Source organism: Aethalodelphis obliquidens, unplaced genomic scaffold (assembly GCF_003676395.1).
Source record: "Aethalodelphis obliquidens isolate GAN/ISIS:26980383/991018 unplaced genomic scaffold, ASM367639v1 scaffold8, whole genome shotgun sequence".
In the NCBI taxonomy this organism is placed as follows: domain Eukaryota; kingdom Metazoa; phylum Chordata; class Mammalia; order Artiodactyla; family Delphinidae; genus Aethalodelphis; species Aethalodelphis obliquidens.
The window spans coordinates 51064688-51081787 of record NW_020837952.1 but is presented as its reverse complement, the minus strand read 5'-3'; the positions used below and the strand labels follow the sequence as shown (position 1 = coordinate 51081787).

General features: G+C 45.9%; 1 protein-coding gene across 1 annotated transcript in view; it reads left to right on the top strand.

Moving 5' to 3' along the window:
- LARGE1 (LARGE xylosyl- and glucuronyltransferase 1) overlaps positions 1–17100 on the top strand; it is a 587913-nt gene that overhangs the window by 506882 nt on the left and 63931 nt on the right. The window contains exon 10 of the mRNA XM_027107480.1: positions 14789–14944. Within this exon, the coding sequence (XP_026963281.1) occupies positions 14789–14944 (156 nt within the window). The remainder of the gene's footprint in view (positions 1–14788; positions 14945–17100) is intronic.

Here is a 17100-nt window from a genome sequence, read left to right as displayed (position 1 = left end):
GGAAACAGAAAATCCCAGTGCAGCCTGCTAAGTGCTGTGAAGCAGGGAAGTAAAGGGGGCTGAGGGCGGCTGCAGGAGCCCTGTCTAGTTGGGAGCGTGACGCAGCCTGTATCTCGGAGGGATCTCTATAGGAGGTCTGAGCTGAATCTTGATATCCAGATTCTGCTGCTTCCTCATCTTCTGCCCTCACATCCACCCAGGCTGGCCCTCTCCACAGTCCTCCCTCCGTCCCTCCCCTACTTAGAGCCCTGGAGAATGGGGAGTGGAAACTCACATGCAAGTTAGAAAGAGTAAACCGGATGCTGGGTAGGCAAGCAACAGGGACCACGCCATTGCTAGAGAAACAGCTGCCCAGAATGTACTGATCCCTTTCTGGGATTGACAGGAAACACATCTCATCCTTTGGGGTCCTGGTCCTGTGACCAGGACCCCAAAGGATGAAATGGCATATTCCAGATCAGTTGGGTGGGAATGGTGTTCCAAGTATGGTGTCACTTAATCTTGACAAAAGTCTCACAGGGTGAATATTGTTCAGTCTGTTTTATAAATCAGAAAATTAAGAATCGTACAGATGAGTCACTTACTTGCCCCAAATCCCACAGCTCAATACGACAGAGCTGAGATTCAAACTCGTGTCTGTCTTACTCTCAGTCCAAGGTTCTTTCTTCTGACTTGGGGCTGAGTTCCCACCTGAATGTATTTTCCCAGGAAAGTATTTTACGTGAGATAATGATTCTATAGGATTAATCTGTGTGAGCCCTCTTTCAATTAAGTGCGTTTTTGAGGGCTAACTCCAGAACAGAGACCCTGAATATAACGTTCTCCCCTTGAAAGAACATGTGAATTTGAAGCAGCAGGCGCAGAGCCTGAATTTTTGAATTGGGAGCTGCGTGCACTTAAAAGAAGAACCCTAAAGGAGAGGAGGAAAACCAAGAGAAAACCTGCCATCCATATGGGGAAATGATGTGTGTTCCAGAGGCAATCTGTAGCATTTGCATAAAAGGAGTAGCACATAACTCAAGTTTTAAAACATTTTATAATACTTAGAGAGGTGTCAGATTGCACATCTTTTGAGGAAGACGGGGTGGGGGGGCCACCGTGTATTAGCGTATTGAGCTTGCCATAGCTAAGCTGGCTGCAGTGAAAAATGAGGCAGAGGAAGGCAGAGAGAGGGTACTAAGAATGATGAATGCTAAGGTTGATTTTGGAGGATTAGGATGGATTGAGGAAGGAAAAACAGTTGCTCTGGGGAAGAAGATCTCAAGTTTAGAATTACCGCCTTCCAGCCAGACCTCTCTTAACTTCAGGCCAGTGGCTGTTTGATTTCCTTGCATGACCCAAGTCCGAGGACTGGAAGTGTTTTCTTGTCTCTGTGCACTGCTGCGGCTGGTCAACCCGAGGCGTTCTGGGATTAAATTTGAGGCAGCTGGCCCCTGTCCAAGTAGTCTGTCTGTTGGCACCATCGCTCTAGGGCTCGTACCTGGGAATCGCCCATTCACCCAGCAACCTGCAGAGTACCCACTGTGGAATAGGCTGCAGGGCTGTCGCTGGGCCACTTACCCTTTCTCCACCTTGTCGTCATCTGAGAAAGTGGGGCAGTAATCACTCTATAGAGGAGATGTAAAGATGAAAAGGGGTGATATATTAGTATGGGGTTATGAGACATGTAGTAAGCCTAGTATTCTTTTTTGTCTGTTTGTGTGTTTTTTTTTTAATTGAAGTATAGTTGATTTACAGTTTTGTGTTAGTTTCAGGTATACAGCAAAACTGAATATATATATATATATTCTTTTTCAGATTCTTTTCCATTATAGGTTATTACAAGATACTGAGTATAAATAGTTCCCTGTGCTGTACAGTAGGTCCTTGTTGTTTATCTGTTTTATATACAGTAGTATGTATCTGTTATGCCTAGTATTCTTACTGTTTTTTTATATCTTTATTGGAGTATAATTGCTTTACAATGGTGTGTTAGTTTCTGCTTTACAACAAAGTGAATCAGCTGTAGGTATACATATATCCCCATATCCCCTTCCTCTTGCATCTCCTTCCCTCCCTATCCCACCCCTCTAGGTGGTCACAAAGCACTGAGCTGATCTCCCTGTGCTATGCAGCTGCTTCCCACTAGCTATCTATTTTACATTTGGTAGTGTATATATGTCCATGCCACTCTCTCACTTCGTCCCAGCTTCCCCTTCCCCCTCCCTGTGTCCTTAAGTCCATTCTCTACGTCTGCGTCTTTATTCCTGCCCTGCCACGAGGTTCATCAGTACCGTTCCTTTAGATTCCATATATGTGTGTTAGCACGTGGTATTCGTTTTTCTCTTTCTGACTTACTTCATTCTGTATAACGGACTCTGGACCCATCCACCTCATTACAAATAACTCAATTTCATTCCTTTTCATGGCTGAGTAATATTCCATTGTATATATGTGCCACATCTTCTTTATCCATTCATCTGTCAGTGGGCATTTAGGTTGCTTCCATGTCCTGGCTGTTGTAACTAGTGCTGCAGTGAACATTGGGGTACATGACTCTTTTTGGATTCTTATTATTAATAATCTGTCAGTATTGTTCCCACTCTCTTGGGGTAATTTTCACTCAGCTAGTTTACAGGCAAAACCTGTAAACAAGGGATCTTCTTGCTCATCCATGCCAGTGCTCACATTTCACAGACCGGAAACAGGAACCCACGGAGGGGAAACGGCTTGCCCAGGGTTAAGCACTGGTGTGTGTCTCATCATCTTGTGCCCTGATACTGTGCTGGAGAACGACCCACTCAGTGGAGGGGACTCTGGGTGCTTTAAGCTTTAGTCTTTTGTCTTTGCCTCAACACTCACCCATTCTTGGCTTATGTGGTAGTTTTTAGAACTGAACTCCTTTGGTTGTTATTGATTTAAGTTATCCGTCACTGGCTTGGTTACGCATAGCTGATGAAGTTCGGATGCATTTATTCCTGGAAACATCAACAAGATCCCTGGAAGCGAGGCCATGGCTCTGGAGAATTCGCCCTTCGGTAATAGCACTTGGTGGGGTACATGTCTAAACAGTTCTAAGAACTGTTAGTGAGATTTCTTTCAAACAGAGGAGAGCTGGGGAGGGGTGGGGAGAGAGGAGTTCCGTGTACCATATACTGTACCAGATACCCTATTATGATATCCCGCAGCAAGGAAATCTGATCGATTTTATTGATTCCCCAGCATTTCCCCCACGTATTCTATGTCAACACCCAGCACCATGACCATGGAATGCCCTGTCGAACAGCTTCTTTAGAAGCGCACTCTAAGAAACATTTCCCTGGATAATCTGGGCTCTATTAAGAAGGAAAAGGATTCTGAGAGAGGGGACCATCAACTAAGCAGTATTTGGTAATTATGGACATCAAACCACTGAAGTTTCCAGGAATGTGGAAATGAGGGATTTGCTACGGAACATTTTTGCCTAAAAATCCCTATAATGAGGAAAACAATTTCGAATATTTATTTCTAAAAGTTCCATCTATATTACAGGTTCTTTGTAAAAGTAGTTACTTTTCCATTCCTCACCTTTACATTGAAGGGTCAGATTCAGGTGTGTGTGTTTTTTCCCAAAAGCATGAGATAGCATACCACCACCAACCAGTTTTTCATAAAAACAGAAATGCATAAATCGTCTTTACGTATGCCATTTATTATAAGTCCTTTGCCATGAGTTAACCAGCTAAGCTCTATGTTGGACAGAAGATTTTCATTGTCATTCCTCATGTCTTTAGAAAGTATTGTAAAAATTCTATATTTTCAGTCTTGTCTTTATAAAGTTAACCAAATCAACGACATCTAATAGTACTAATGCACACTGGCTTCCAGTGTTTTGTTGCAAACTTGCCTATCAGTGATACAGAAAGGAATTCAGTGTGGGGCACTCCCTCTGTAACTTTTGTTGGTATCCTTTCGTTATTCCAGCTAAAGCAGCTGTACCTTCAGTCATTCCACATATGCACGCTCCATAAAGCATTACCATCGTTAAAGTAGGAATTCACTGCTCAGAATATCACTTCCCCAGGACATCTTTCCTTTAGTGCTCACTGAAAAGTTGTTCTTTGTGTATTTCATTTTCTAAACAGAGTCTTGCAAATAGCATAAGATGACGCGTGTCAGAATCCTCTGTACTTGGATTTAACTCTATAGCAAATCACCCATGTAATTTGTTTTAATCCTAGTTTCTCCAGGCTTTCATCATTTGTTTTCTAGGACTCTTCCTATAATATTTGCTGACCCAGGAATTTACTTCATTTGTTACCAGATTGTCTTCTGTGTGTTTTTCCAGCCACTTTTGCCAAGGCAAGAAACACAAGTGTTTTCCTTATTGGATTTTATTAGCTTTCATTTTGATGTATGAAATCTCCAAAGAGACTGCAGAACTCTTTTCATGGGGTTTAGTGAAACATTGTAAATTTCAAGACTGACTCTCACAAGACTTTAAACGTCATCCAGAATTCATGGAGGCTCGTCTTTATATTCCGGACGCTTTGTTTTTAAATGTCTTGCTCATCACGCATGTCTGTACTAACATTAAGTAATATCTCGAGGCATAATACACACTTGGGGTGAAGTTCTTCCGTAATGATCATGGTTATAAATGGTTTTTGAAATGGTCTTGAGGATTTAATTTTTTTTCAACCAACTTCTTGTCAGATCTAATTAGATGGGCATTTCTCTACTTGGAGATGCAGCTAAGGAAGAGCTTATATTGGGAGCAGAAGTGTCAGCTCAACTGTTTTCTTGCTGGTCCCAAAAGCTTGTGTTACTAGTATTCTCAACCTCTCGTTCCTTTGTAGAACTGGTTTGTGTTTTTAATATACACTTTTATTTGGAAGAATTTTAGACGTGCAGGAAAATTGCAAACATAGTACGTAGAGTCCCATGTGCCCCATCCAGTTTCCCCTGATGTTAACGTCTTGTGTAACAATGGTGAACTTGTCAAAACTGACACACCAACATTGCTGTATTGCTATTACTAAACGTCAGGCTTTAGCTGCATTTCACCAGTTTTTCCATTCACTTCCTGCTTCCTGAGTCTCCTTTGGTCTCTGACAGTGTCTCAGTCTGTCTTTGTTTTTTCATGACTGACCTTGACACTTCCAAGGCATGTACTGTGCCACACATGTTACTACTAAGGCTGCTAACCACCTTTCTTTCGCTAAGGTGGTCTTTTCAGGCTTCTCCACTGTAAAGTTACTGTGGTTCCCTTTCCTTCTTCTTTTTTTGGAAGTGAGTCACTTATCTACCCCCCACTGGAAGTGAGGAGATGAAGTTTCACTTCCCGGGAGGGGGTAGAATCCACGCACATCATTGGAGTTCTTCTCCAGGGAGATTTGTCTCTTTCCCCCAATTATATTTATTTCTTAAATCATGTATTCATAACCCCAAGGACTCACATGTATTTATTTTGTACTTTGGGTTAATAATAATAATAATGCAGGGCTCTTTTTAAATCCTTTGTTCATTTTATGAGTTATTTTAGTTAAAATTATTGTTATCATTAAATAATGTTAATAAATGCACTAAAATAGATGTAGTCTGATTGGTAGAACACTTAGCCGGGTTTATTCCTCAGTACGTTTCAGTATGCGCGGGCACTGACACAGTTAGATATGGGAGCTCAAATGACGTAAGACCTCACTCCCTCTCCTTCTCTCTCTGCCCCTCTGTCTTGCTCTCTTTCTGCCTCTGCCTTCTCTGTCATGGCAGGGTGACTTCTGGCAGCCTCCCCAGCCAGTATGTAGAGCTTCGTCATTCAACAAATACATGTTGCTCGCTTGCTGTGGACCAGGCACTGTTCCAAGCACGGGTTATACGTGGAAAACCAGACAATGCAGGCCCTGCTCTCCCCAGCTTACATTCTAGTGCAGAATACAGATATCAAACAAGACAACAAATGATCAAACTGGTCATTTCAGGCAGGAAAACATGCTATGAAGAAATCAAAGCAAGGGAACATAAGAGTGACTAGCACACGTGATCCCATACTGAAAAGAGAGACCCTCTTTCCCTCCATGACTCTGCAGAGCAACTCTGTTGACCCTTCACGGGACTCATGCCCACGAACGGTCTGAAATGTCTCATTGGTCATCCTGAGTCACACGCCCTTGCTGTAGCAGGTCAGGCCTGACCGGTCGCCCTGTTAGAATCATCGGAAGAAGGCGGGGTCTTGATCTGTGAAGGAAGGGTGTAGAGCACACGGAAAAGCAACAGCGGGCCACTACAGAAGATGCCTGCTGGGATCCTGGAAGCCAGTTTGCCTTCTTGGAGTTTCCAAGCAGTGAATCACGGGGTGCCCACCCCCAGGGGCATTACTGACATTCCACCAAATTGGCTTCTCAACCAACCTTGGTAGAATCGTTCAGCTGAAGGGTCCCTGCCTGTCTCTAGAGGTGAAACCCACTTCCCTCTGTCCTCCTTGCCCTCAAATCAACAGAGACACTCCCTGGAGGACCCTGTGGGGACTCTGTGAAAGTGAATAGAGTCTTAGTAATTAATGCCTTAGAGAGGGAGGGCACTGGCTGGTTACCATCCACAGGTCACATGACTGCAGAGAAGCCGCATTAGGCAACGCCATGGAAGATCCTTGTACTGAATGCATCGCTTTCTCACTTCCTTGCTCTCAGGTCCATCGGAATTCTTCAGACAGGCCAGAATCCAGTTCAAATTGATTGCTACCCCCATTATATAGCAAAAGAACCAGAAACATTAAACGTGACGAACATGAGAGAACAGAGCAGGATCTTCTCGGATTCATGACCCTCCCAGCCCTGAGTATCACCAAAGATATCTATTTTTATGTTCTCATTTTTTTCCCTCTTTACAACGTCCAGCACCTCAGGCAGGGAAAAATAAGAAATGTTACAGGTGACAGAACAAGAAACGACAGGCTATAGGACAGGGCCTCGGATGCATGCACTGGCCTAAGTGTCTACGTTTTCCAGATGAGGGGACTAAATAATCGCTGAGTTTGAGTTTCATCTGTTTTCTTCCCCTTTCCTGGGTAATGTTTTTGTCTGGGAAGATTTTTTTTTTTTTTCTGGGACTTGTAAAAAATCAAGGAACAACAGGAACCTTTGTAAAAGGAAGCAAAGAGTCACAGAACATCCGTGGCTTGAAGTCTTGAGTACCAAGGACACTGTTTTTATTTAATAGCCACTACCTGGTAATTGTCAGGAATGGGAAAGGAGAAGGGAGAGAGGTGGAATAGAGTCTTTAGCCGTTGGTGGAGGGAAGAAAAGAACTGGAGTGGATTCCGTGGCAGTCTGCAAACGTTGACCGGCCCCGCCACTGTGCATGCAGAGTTGGACGAACACAAGTCTTGCATTCAAGGAACCAACAGTCTAGGTTTAAATACAGACTGAGGGACAGCATCGCTTTAGAGAAGATCCCGTGGGAACGGAGCACGTACATTCCCAAGACGCGCACGTGCTGGGCACCAGTCTGTTCTGGGCTCCATGGTGGATGCCTTTACATCTCTTGTCTCATTGATCCTCTGAAACAGGTATTATTATTGTTTCCTTTGAACAGATTGGAAAATAGAGGTTCAGATACATTAAGCTGTTTGGGTGACAGAGTTGGGAAGAAGCAAGGGTGACATCTGCCTCGCTCCCCTGCCTGTTAGCACTCTCCAATCTCTGCCCAGTGTGTTAAACCCACCTTAGTGCTTTCCCTTCTGAACAGCCCCCTCTTCGGGCCTCTCCTTGAGGTCCAGCCAGGAGGAGCCTGGCCCCTGGCGTGGCGTCTCCTCTGGGCTGTGTTGTCTGTGCCCATCCTGCCCTTCTGCCCCAGGCTGCCTCCACCTGCAATTCCTCCTTTAAGTCTTGTTTCTTATTCCTCTTTCCTTTCCTGTCTTCATCCAGCCTTCCTCATTGGTAAGGTGGATGACTCATGAAGTCTAAAACCAGATTTATTTTGTAATTTAATGAGCACGTGTGAAATGCCTTCATGCCCATCAACCCATCAGTCCTGGGCTTGACCACAAACTGCAAGGCAGTTGCTGTTATGTCCCTTTTATAGGTGAGGGACTGTCTCCACGATGCTAGGCAACTATGTGCAGACCACCTAGCGGATGAGAGCTGGAGCTGGGGCTGGGATCAGGTGCGTGTGCTTATCCTTTTGTAGCATATATCGTAATCCTGAAGAGGACAAGGAAAGGGACTTCTGAGACCATTGTCCTTCTCCCTGAAATACCAGACAAGGGAAGAACAGAGGGAGCTTAAATTCCTTCAAAAGAAAATGACAAGCTGTTTGGCCCTTAGATGAAGAAAAGAGGAATATGTTTCTCTATCTGAAAGCCCACATGAATAGGGCTTTTATAACTGATTTGCTATAGACAGACAGAATGTGAGGATTATTGAGAATGTCATCATCATGATTTCCATTCTTGAACCAAAGGGCAGCTATTGAATACTAACTACCTGCCAGGCAGTATAGCACTCAGGAAGAATAATAAGTCACGGTCCCTGCTGGCCCGGAAATTCATATTCCAGTGCTGCCAGGTGCAGGAATGTAAATAAATAATTACCAGAGCATGCGATGAGTTCTCTAATAGAGTTCAGTACAAGAGCCTGTGGCGTACTGAGGAAGGGCCCAGCAACTGCCTTAGGTGTTATATGAGGAATGCTTACAGTGAGAATCAGAAAACCCAATTTGTAGTGGCTTAAAATAAAATAGGGGGTTTGAATTTCTTTCCTAAGAGCCCTGGAGTAAGCAGCTGTAGAACTGGCTTGTAGATCAGCAGTGTGTTGACTTCACAGTCACAGGATGGCTGTCAGAGTGCCAGTCATCACATCTCTGTTCACAACAGGAAGGTGAGTGGGGTGGGAGGAAGACAGCACCTTATCTGAACCTCGTGATTAAGAAATCAAATATATGCTTTGCCATGTGTCTTTTTGAGCAATCCTGTGTCACATGGCCACCCCTAGCTGCAAGGGAGTCTGGGAAATCAGAGAGAAGAATCATCATGAGTGCTTGGATCTGAAATGGATCATGAGCCACTCAAAGGGGCTAGGGACGTTGCAACTACAAACAAAATGAATGTTCTTTTAGGAATGAAGAATGGAGTGGAGAGAAAGACTACTAGGAGGCAACTTTCTGGCATGAGTGGAAACCTTCAGGGAAAGAGTTACAGAAGAGGTGCATTTGAGCTCAGCTGTGAAGGACAAGCAGGCGTGAATATGGTAGAGAAGAAATCAAGATATTCTAAGGAGGGGAAAAAGGCATATGCAAAAGCACTGAGTCATGGAAGACAGGTTCAAGAAATACCAGGAAGTTCTTTTAGCCTGGAGTTAGAGTTGGAATTGTAAGTGGGAACCAGTTTGCAGCAGGCTTCACTGCCAGTCTAAAGAGGATAGTTGTTATTCTATGAGCCAAGAAAGTCAGTGGAGGTCTCGAGACAGAGCCCCATTTTCCAAATACCCCTTATCTCAGTAACTGGGAACACATAAGCCCCGTGTTCTTATTCACGTGGCATTTGCACACAGGTTCTGATATCTTGGCACTTTGGCCAAGAAATCAGAATTATTTTTATGAGCCCTGTGGTTTCCAAGTACTTGAGAAGCCGGAGTATGGGCTAAACTCCTTCCATAGCCTTGTCCTTGTACTGAGGTCTTGTTTCTGTCTTTGAAATGCTTTTTTCCTGCGCCCTTGATAGGTGATAGTCTCTCGTTTCTCCTTTAATCACATTGACTTTTGCTCTCTTCCCGGATGATGTTTAAGTCTCCTAGACAGTAATCAATTTTCATCAATTTCTCAGGCTCATTGCAGGCTGACTGCAAGTCTGTACACATACTCAGCCTTTATAGACATTTCAGATCCAATCAGATCACACTCCTGGGACCCCTGATGCCTGGTAGCTTCTGCAGCCCACCTGCCATGCAAGCTGGATGCCTCCTTCTCTACTTCCTCCCAAGCTGGAGGTTCAGCCCATGTATATGGGAAGTCCTAAATCACCCCAGCAGCCTTCGTGTCCCCGGGATGGTGCCGTGCCTATGTTTGGGAGGGAAGAGTAGGTTTCACTTCTGATCCTGTAATCTTCTGAGAATCTCATGTTCATTGCTGTAAACAGTCAGTTGATGATTACAGACATGGGAGAAATAAGAGAGAGAGAGATTCCTCATGTCTCTACCTCTTTGGGTTTGAATCCTGACTCTCCCACTTTCTAGCTGTGTAACCTGGGGCAATTGGCTGAACTTTCCTTACCTGTAAGATGGGATAATGAGAATATACCTGTAGTACTAAGTAAAGTACAAATGAGCCATGACGAATGAAATGTCTAGAGCAGCGCTTGGCACATAGCAAACATCCAATATATGTTAGCTGCTAATATTAACAATAATAATGATTACTGTGCTGATGTGTCCCAGCAAGTGGAATAAGTTATGATCGTTTTCACAAGCGTCATAGACTCACATGTACTTACCAGCTTCTTGCAAAAACGTATTTTGGGCACATTCCCAGTGTCACTTTGTCTCGTGTGTGTAAGCTTGTCAATGTATGTCATCTACACCACCAGCTTGCTGGCCCTGAGCCAGCGATGATGGGTGATTCTGGCCCTCAAGGGACCAGGAAATGACATTTCTCAGTAGTCAGACATGAGCTGATAAGAATTATCAGCAATACTCATCCTGATTCGGAGTTTCAGAGGCAGGTGCGTTGTTTAGTGGGAGGAGTGGTGGCCTGGGAGACAGAGCTGGGCACCACTTCTCCCTCTGCTGTGAGTCTGGGCAAGTGACTTTCTCCCTCTGGGCCTTGGTTTCTCTATACTTGAAGTAGCCCAGCCCAGAAACGATCACCAACAACTTCTCTTTACCATCTCTTTAAAAGCACGAGTCATACTTGTAATTGAAAATGGACAGTTACGTAACGTCTGCCTCTTCCCCTCAGTTGTAGGTTCCAGAAAGAGAATCTTGATCTTTTGTGTCCATCTCTGCAATCACAGCCCCTATCAGTGCCTGGCACAGAGTCGGTGCTCATTCTAGTATTGAATGAATGAATGATGTGGCAGAAAGAAAAAGATTTGGGAGTAAGACAGGCCTGGTTTTGTATTAGGATTGGCTACTTACTAGCTGAGAGACGCTCAGGATTATTGTCTGTAAAATAGGGATGATAATAGAAACAACGTTACTAGGTTGTTTTGAGGATGGAATGTGAAAGCACACATACACATACACACACACAGCAACAGTAACAGCCCTGGCCTATGTCTAGCATATAATGGGTATTAGGTAAACAATAGATATTACTTACTTCTCTGGAGCCTAGCACAGGGGAATGGAGTATTCTCTGTTGTGGTGATTAAAAACCTAGGTGGAAAGGTAAATCTGAATATACATTAATAGACTTTGAGTGGGCTCACCTATTACAGGGCAGCTTGGTTCACAGGGTTTTTTAAAACCCCCTTGGCCTACCAGCGACCCACCATCTTCTCCCCCTACCTTCCTTTAACCTTTGCCGCTTGTTATATAACCTCAGTATTTACCTGTAGATGATACACAAACCCAGATCCCTGGGCAGACACAGAACAGGATGAGACACGATGGGATAAGTGGTGACCTGGAGTGGGAGGGCGGGAGTACCCGGAGACCTGCATCCTCGTCCCAGCCCGGACCTGGTCCAAACTCACCACATGATCTTGGGCAAGCCACCTCTCCTCTGCAGGCCTCCCTCTCCGCACCTGTAAAGTGCTCAACCATTGACATGGAACACGATAGCAGTCAGGAACCTGGGGGTTTAGGTCCAGAGCTGCGTTCGTGTCTCAGCTCTGCAGCTTACCGGCTGTGAAATACAGGCAAGTCAAGTACCATCTCTGTAAAATGTACAGTGGGATTCAAATGGGCTCATTTGGAGCATTTAATGACACAGTGTCTCCAAAGTGCCTGGTAGATTCGTGAATGATAAGTGACAGTTTGTTTGTCTGGGGACTCATAGGCTAGCCCTGATTTCCCCTTAGTTAAAGTTGTTCCCTGTTGAAGAAGCCCAGGTTTCCTGAGTCAGGTGCACATCCGTCAGCCTTCCTGCTGGCTTCAGCACTTGGCAAGGACCAGAATCTTTCACAGCAAAGACGTGATCCCCACTGGGTATGAGTGTCACCAGCTCACATGCAATTATTTTAATGCCTGGCCCGGGACCTTCTCCTGCCCGGGTTGGGTGTATTCTCAAGGGAGTCTTCCCTCTCCTTCCCTCTCACACCCTTCAGAGGGCACAGGAGGAGAATCGCACATTGTATACTCATCCTTCCCTGAAATGCAAACACTGCCAAGTGGCCTCGTTCCAAGGAGGGTCTGCCGTCCCTTTCTGCCCTCTCCTGAGTGCGAGATGCCTGCTTCCCTCCTCACGGCTGCAGTGGACCTCCTGCTGGCGGGAGGGAAAGGAGGGCAGAGCACTCGTGGTGCAGATTGGTCCCATCTTTGAGGGGGAAGAGAACCCACATATATGGAGCCACTGTGACATGCAGGCACTGTGCCAGGCATTTGTGTAACCCTCTTATAACCACTTTGTGAAGTTGGGGTTACTGATCCCCTCCTTGCACGTGAGGAAATTGGGGCCCCAGGAAATGCAACAAGATGCCCAAGGACACGCACAGCTAGTGAAGAGGATGGCTGGGATTCAGACCTAGGCTGCTTTGACAGCCCCGGGTCTTGCTCTGTAGTTACACCTTTGCTGATTAGGGGAGAGCCGTGATGTGGTTTGGACCAAATAGGTTTCCTGTTATTCGCTGTACCTTGAGAGAGGGGCTTGGTCTTACAAAGCAGTGTTTCCCCAGCTCAGATGGTCAGATAGGCTGTCCGTCCCGCCATGGGAGGAGAGGGTGAGGGCCGTGGGGGGCCAGTGGGGGAAGAGGAGAGCTCTGTTGTCTCTTCTGTAATGTGATGCAGCGTGAAAAAAGCAGTCTTTAGAACGTGGCTTCTCCCGTTCTCCACAGAGTAAAGAACTTTGGAATCAGATTTCTTCAGATTTATGTTTGAATCCCAGCTCCAACATTTACCAGCTTTGTGGCCCTGAGCAAGATACATCTCCATGGTTTCTTCATCCTTTTTATTTTAATTTTTTGATTTTTTTAAATTTATGTGTGTACGTATTTATTTATTTATTTTTGGCCACGCCCTGTGGCATGTGGGATCTTTGTTCCCTGACCGGGGATCGAACCCGCACCTCCTGCACTGGAAGCACATAGTCTTAACCACTGGACCGCCAGGGAGAGTCCTCAGTTTCTTCATCTTTAAATTTGCATTCCTTGTTAGGGTCATTGTGAGGGTTAAAGGAAGACAGTGGATGTGAAACACTGTGGAGCAACATAGGGTTCCCCTCAGAAATGACTCCCCAGCCCCGGGGGTGAGCCATGCCCCCAGGCTTCACAGCTGACTCGTAACTAGTGTCCCCGGTCCCGCTTTGGGCCCTCTCACCCTGCCACTCGCATCTTCTCCATTACAATCAGAGTAATCTTCCCAAAACCCAGAGTTAGTAATTCCCTGCCCCCCTTAAAAATCTCCAGTGATGCAGTCTGAGTTCAGAACATGGTCCCACAGGGCCGGGATCTCCCCTGTCACCTCTGCAGCCACATCTGCCCCCCTCCCCCCCACCCAGGCCCTGTCTCCCCTGGAAACTCCTGCTGGGCCTTCGAGCCCCAGCACAGGTACCTCCTTCTGAGAGATGCTTCTCGGAGCATTCTGGAGCTGCCATGTCTTCTTGATCCTCCCTCCACAATTGCCGCCTGTTACCCGTTTGGGGACATGGCTCCCCAGCAGACTGTGAGCAAGCCAGGGGCAGGCGCTGCCCGCAGGGGCCTCTGACCATCTCCCAACTCCATATACAGTAGGCACTTAATAGTTGGAGCCAGCATGTACTGGCTCATGGAGCGCATGTCCTTACGACTTACGTGCTTTTCTTGTATTAATGAGTTGCTTTTTCACGGCAGCTCTGGGAGACAGTGCATGCATCAGTCCTGGCTGGAGGCAAAAACCATACCAATTATTTGAACAGAGAATTTAATCTTTAAAAATGATAACTAGACGTAAAGTGTTCACTTGGTAACTGTAAAAGCGAAAACAGAAAATTGCAGGAAACAGTTCCCACCCCTGGAGCTGAAGGAACAGAGGGAAAAGGTAGGAGTTATTACAGCTCCGGGCCGGAAGCCACACTCTGGGGTCAGCAGGTAGCTCCAGAGGGAACAGTACCGGGCGGGGACAAAGGACCATGACGCTGCATCGGAGCTTTGAAAAACACTGCAAAGTGTGCTTAGCTGCTGCTGAAGGAGAGAAGCGCCGCCACTGGCATGGAGAAAGGGGCAGGGACAGGAACACAGGAAGGGGCAAGTTCCTTCTTCCCCCTCCAGACCCTGTCTCCCTCTCACTGCCCCCGTTGGCGGTGCTGAACAGGCAGACACAGCAGAAGCAGGGTTGGCAGAGTCCTGGCTTCAGCATCACAAAGCAGGTTTGGAGCCAAGAGATGAAAACTCAGAGACTGGCCTTGGCAGGAGCTGTTACTATTCCATTTCACAGATGAGGAGACTGAGGCACAGAGAGATTAAGTAATCTGCCTAAGATTAAATCACTGCCTAGAGCAGAACCAGGATTTGACCCCAGGCAGTCTGGCCTCAGCACCCTAGCTCTTAACCCCTGGACCGCAAATGTTGAATGAATGAATGCATTTGAATGAATGAATGAATGAATGGGCAGGCCCCCAGGTAGTACTCAGACCAGTGCCCAACCATGCCTCCCACAAGCACAGGTCGTCCCGGCCTGACTGCCTCCTTGTCACCTGCCAGGTCATTCACTGGAACTCCCCCAAGAAGCTGCGGGTGAAGAACAAGCACGTGGAGTTTTTCCGCAACCTCTACCTGACCTTCCTGGAGTACGACGGGAATCTCCTGCGACGGGAGCTGTTCGGCTGCCCCAGCGAGGCTGACATCAACAGTGAAAACGTGAGTGGTCCCAGGGCTCGGCCGCGCAGGCAGTAGTGGCCTCTCTGCTGGTCTGCCAAAGACCTCCGGCGCCAGCCCCCATGCCAGGCTCGGGGCAGGCCCAGGAGGAGCCAGGCAGCATCCCCACCTCGGGGCCGTGGCCAGGGGGACAGGCACATCAGCAGATCGCTTCTGTGCTCGTCCCTGTGGTTGCAGAAGGGGGTACGCTCGCCCAGACTAGGTGAAGTCAGAAGGGAGCTGCCAAGCAGAGGAATCAGAGTGAGCAAAAACACCAGTGAAACAACAGACAAAGGGTCTCTCCACAGCCGGAAACTCTGAGGTCTTTGTGGACATGACACCCAACTGGGAGACCCAGGAATCAGGGTCAGTGACTGGGGTGGCACAAAAGATTTTCACAAATGGTCACAGGCATAGCTGACATCTACTATATTGTCCAGTTTCTTCACTGTTTATAATTTTTTTCGTACATTGTAGCTCATTTGATGCTCATAGAAACCCTCTTTTTTTCCCCCAATTAGAGTTGAAGACATTTAGGCACAGAGAGGTTAAGCAGGTTGCTCGTGGTCACACAGCATGTAGGAACAAAATTGAGACTGATTTGAAGTTCTGAGGAGCAGGATGTGGGGCAGCAGCTCACTGTAGTGGAAAAGGTAGGGCATGTGGGGTCAGGCTGACCTGGGTTTCGCTTCAATCCCTTCCGATTTCCACCTGTGTGACCTCAGGCAAGTTACTCAACCTCTCTGTGCTTCAGTTTCCTCAGCTGTCAAACAGAGATAAGAAAAAACGGTTATAGGGCCGTTCTGAGACTAAGTGAGAAACTGCATGTAACGCACCTAGCTCAGCATCTGCCATGTTAGATGCTTGATAAATATTTGCTCCCTGCCCTTTCCTTGACCCTTAGTATTAGACACAGAAGTAATTGGTTCATTCAGCCAACATTTACTGAAGGCCTTCTTATTCTGAGCACTGAGGATTCATAGGTAAATAAGGGCAGTGGTCCCTGCTCTCATGGTATGGATGCTCTAGTGGGGGAGACACAATTAATACCTAGACGAACTATCAGGAAAAATTACCAGCCACTGACAGGTGCTACATAGTGACATATGAAGTCAGGGAGGACTTCTTTGAGGAGGTGACATTTCACCTGAGACCCAAATTCAAGAAAGACACAGCCTTGGAAGAGCAAGGGATCAGGGAAATACAGATCAAAGCCACAATGAGATATCTTCCTATGCTGGTTAGGGTGGCTCCTATCAAAAAAAAGCTAATAAGAGTTGGCAAGGATGTGGAGAAATTGGAACCTTGTACACTGTTGGTGGAATGTAAAATGGTACAGCTGCTATGGAAAACAGTATGGAGGGGCCTCAAAAAATTAACAGTAGAACTGTCGTGTGATCCAGTGATTCCACTTCTGGGTATTCTGGGTCCTAAAGAATTGAAATCAGGATCACAAAGCAATATCTGCGTTTCCATGTTCACTGCAGCAGTATTCTTAATAGCCAAGCTATGGAAACAGCCTAAGTGTCCATCGACAGGTGAATGGGTATAGATAATGTAGTAAATATATATATATATATGTAGTAAATATACATAGTAAATATATATGTGTGTGTGTGTGTGTGTGTGTGTGTGTGTGTATGAATATTATTCCACCTTAAAAAAGGAAATCGTACCATTTGTGACAAGATTGATGGACCTGGAAGACATTGTACTACGTGAAATAAGTCAGTCACAGAAGGACAAATACAGGCATGAGTCCAAATATACGAGGCATCGAAAATAGTCCCACGTATAGATGCTGACAACAGAATGGTGGCTACCAGGGGATGGAGAGAGGGCATTATGGGGAGCTATGTTCAGTGGTTATAAAGGTACAGTTATAAGTAAGTTCCAGAGATCCACTCTACAACCTAGTGCCTATAGTTCACGGGGTATTGTGCACTTAAAATTTATTTAAGAGTGTAGATCTCATGTTAAGTGTTCTTACCACACACACACAAAGAAAAAAACCAAGACACTTTTGGAGGCAATGGTTATGTTTATTACCTTGAATGTGGTGAGAGTAACCTGAGTATATACATATATCCAAACTCATGTTTTCATTATGTGTCATTTTTTGTGTGCCGACTGTACCGGGTGGAGGAAGTTGCTGGTGC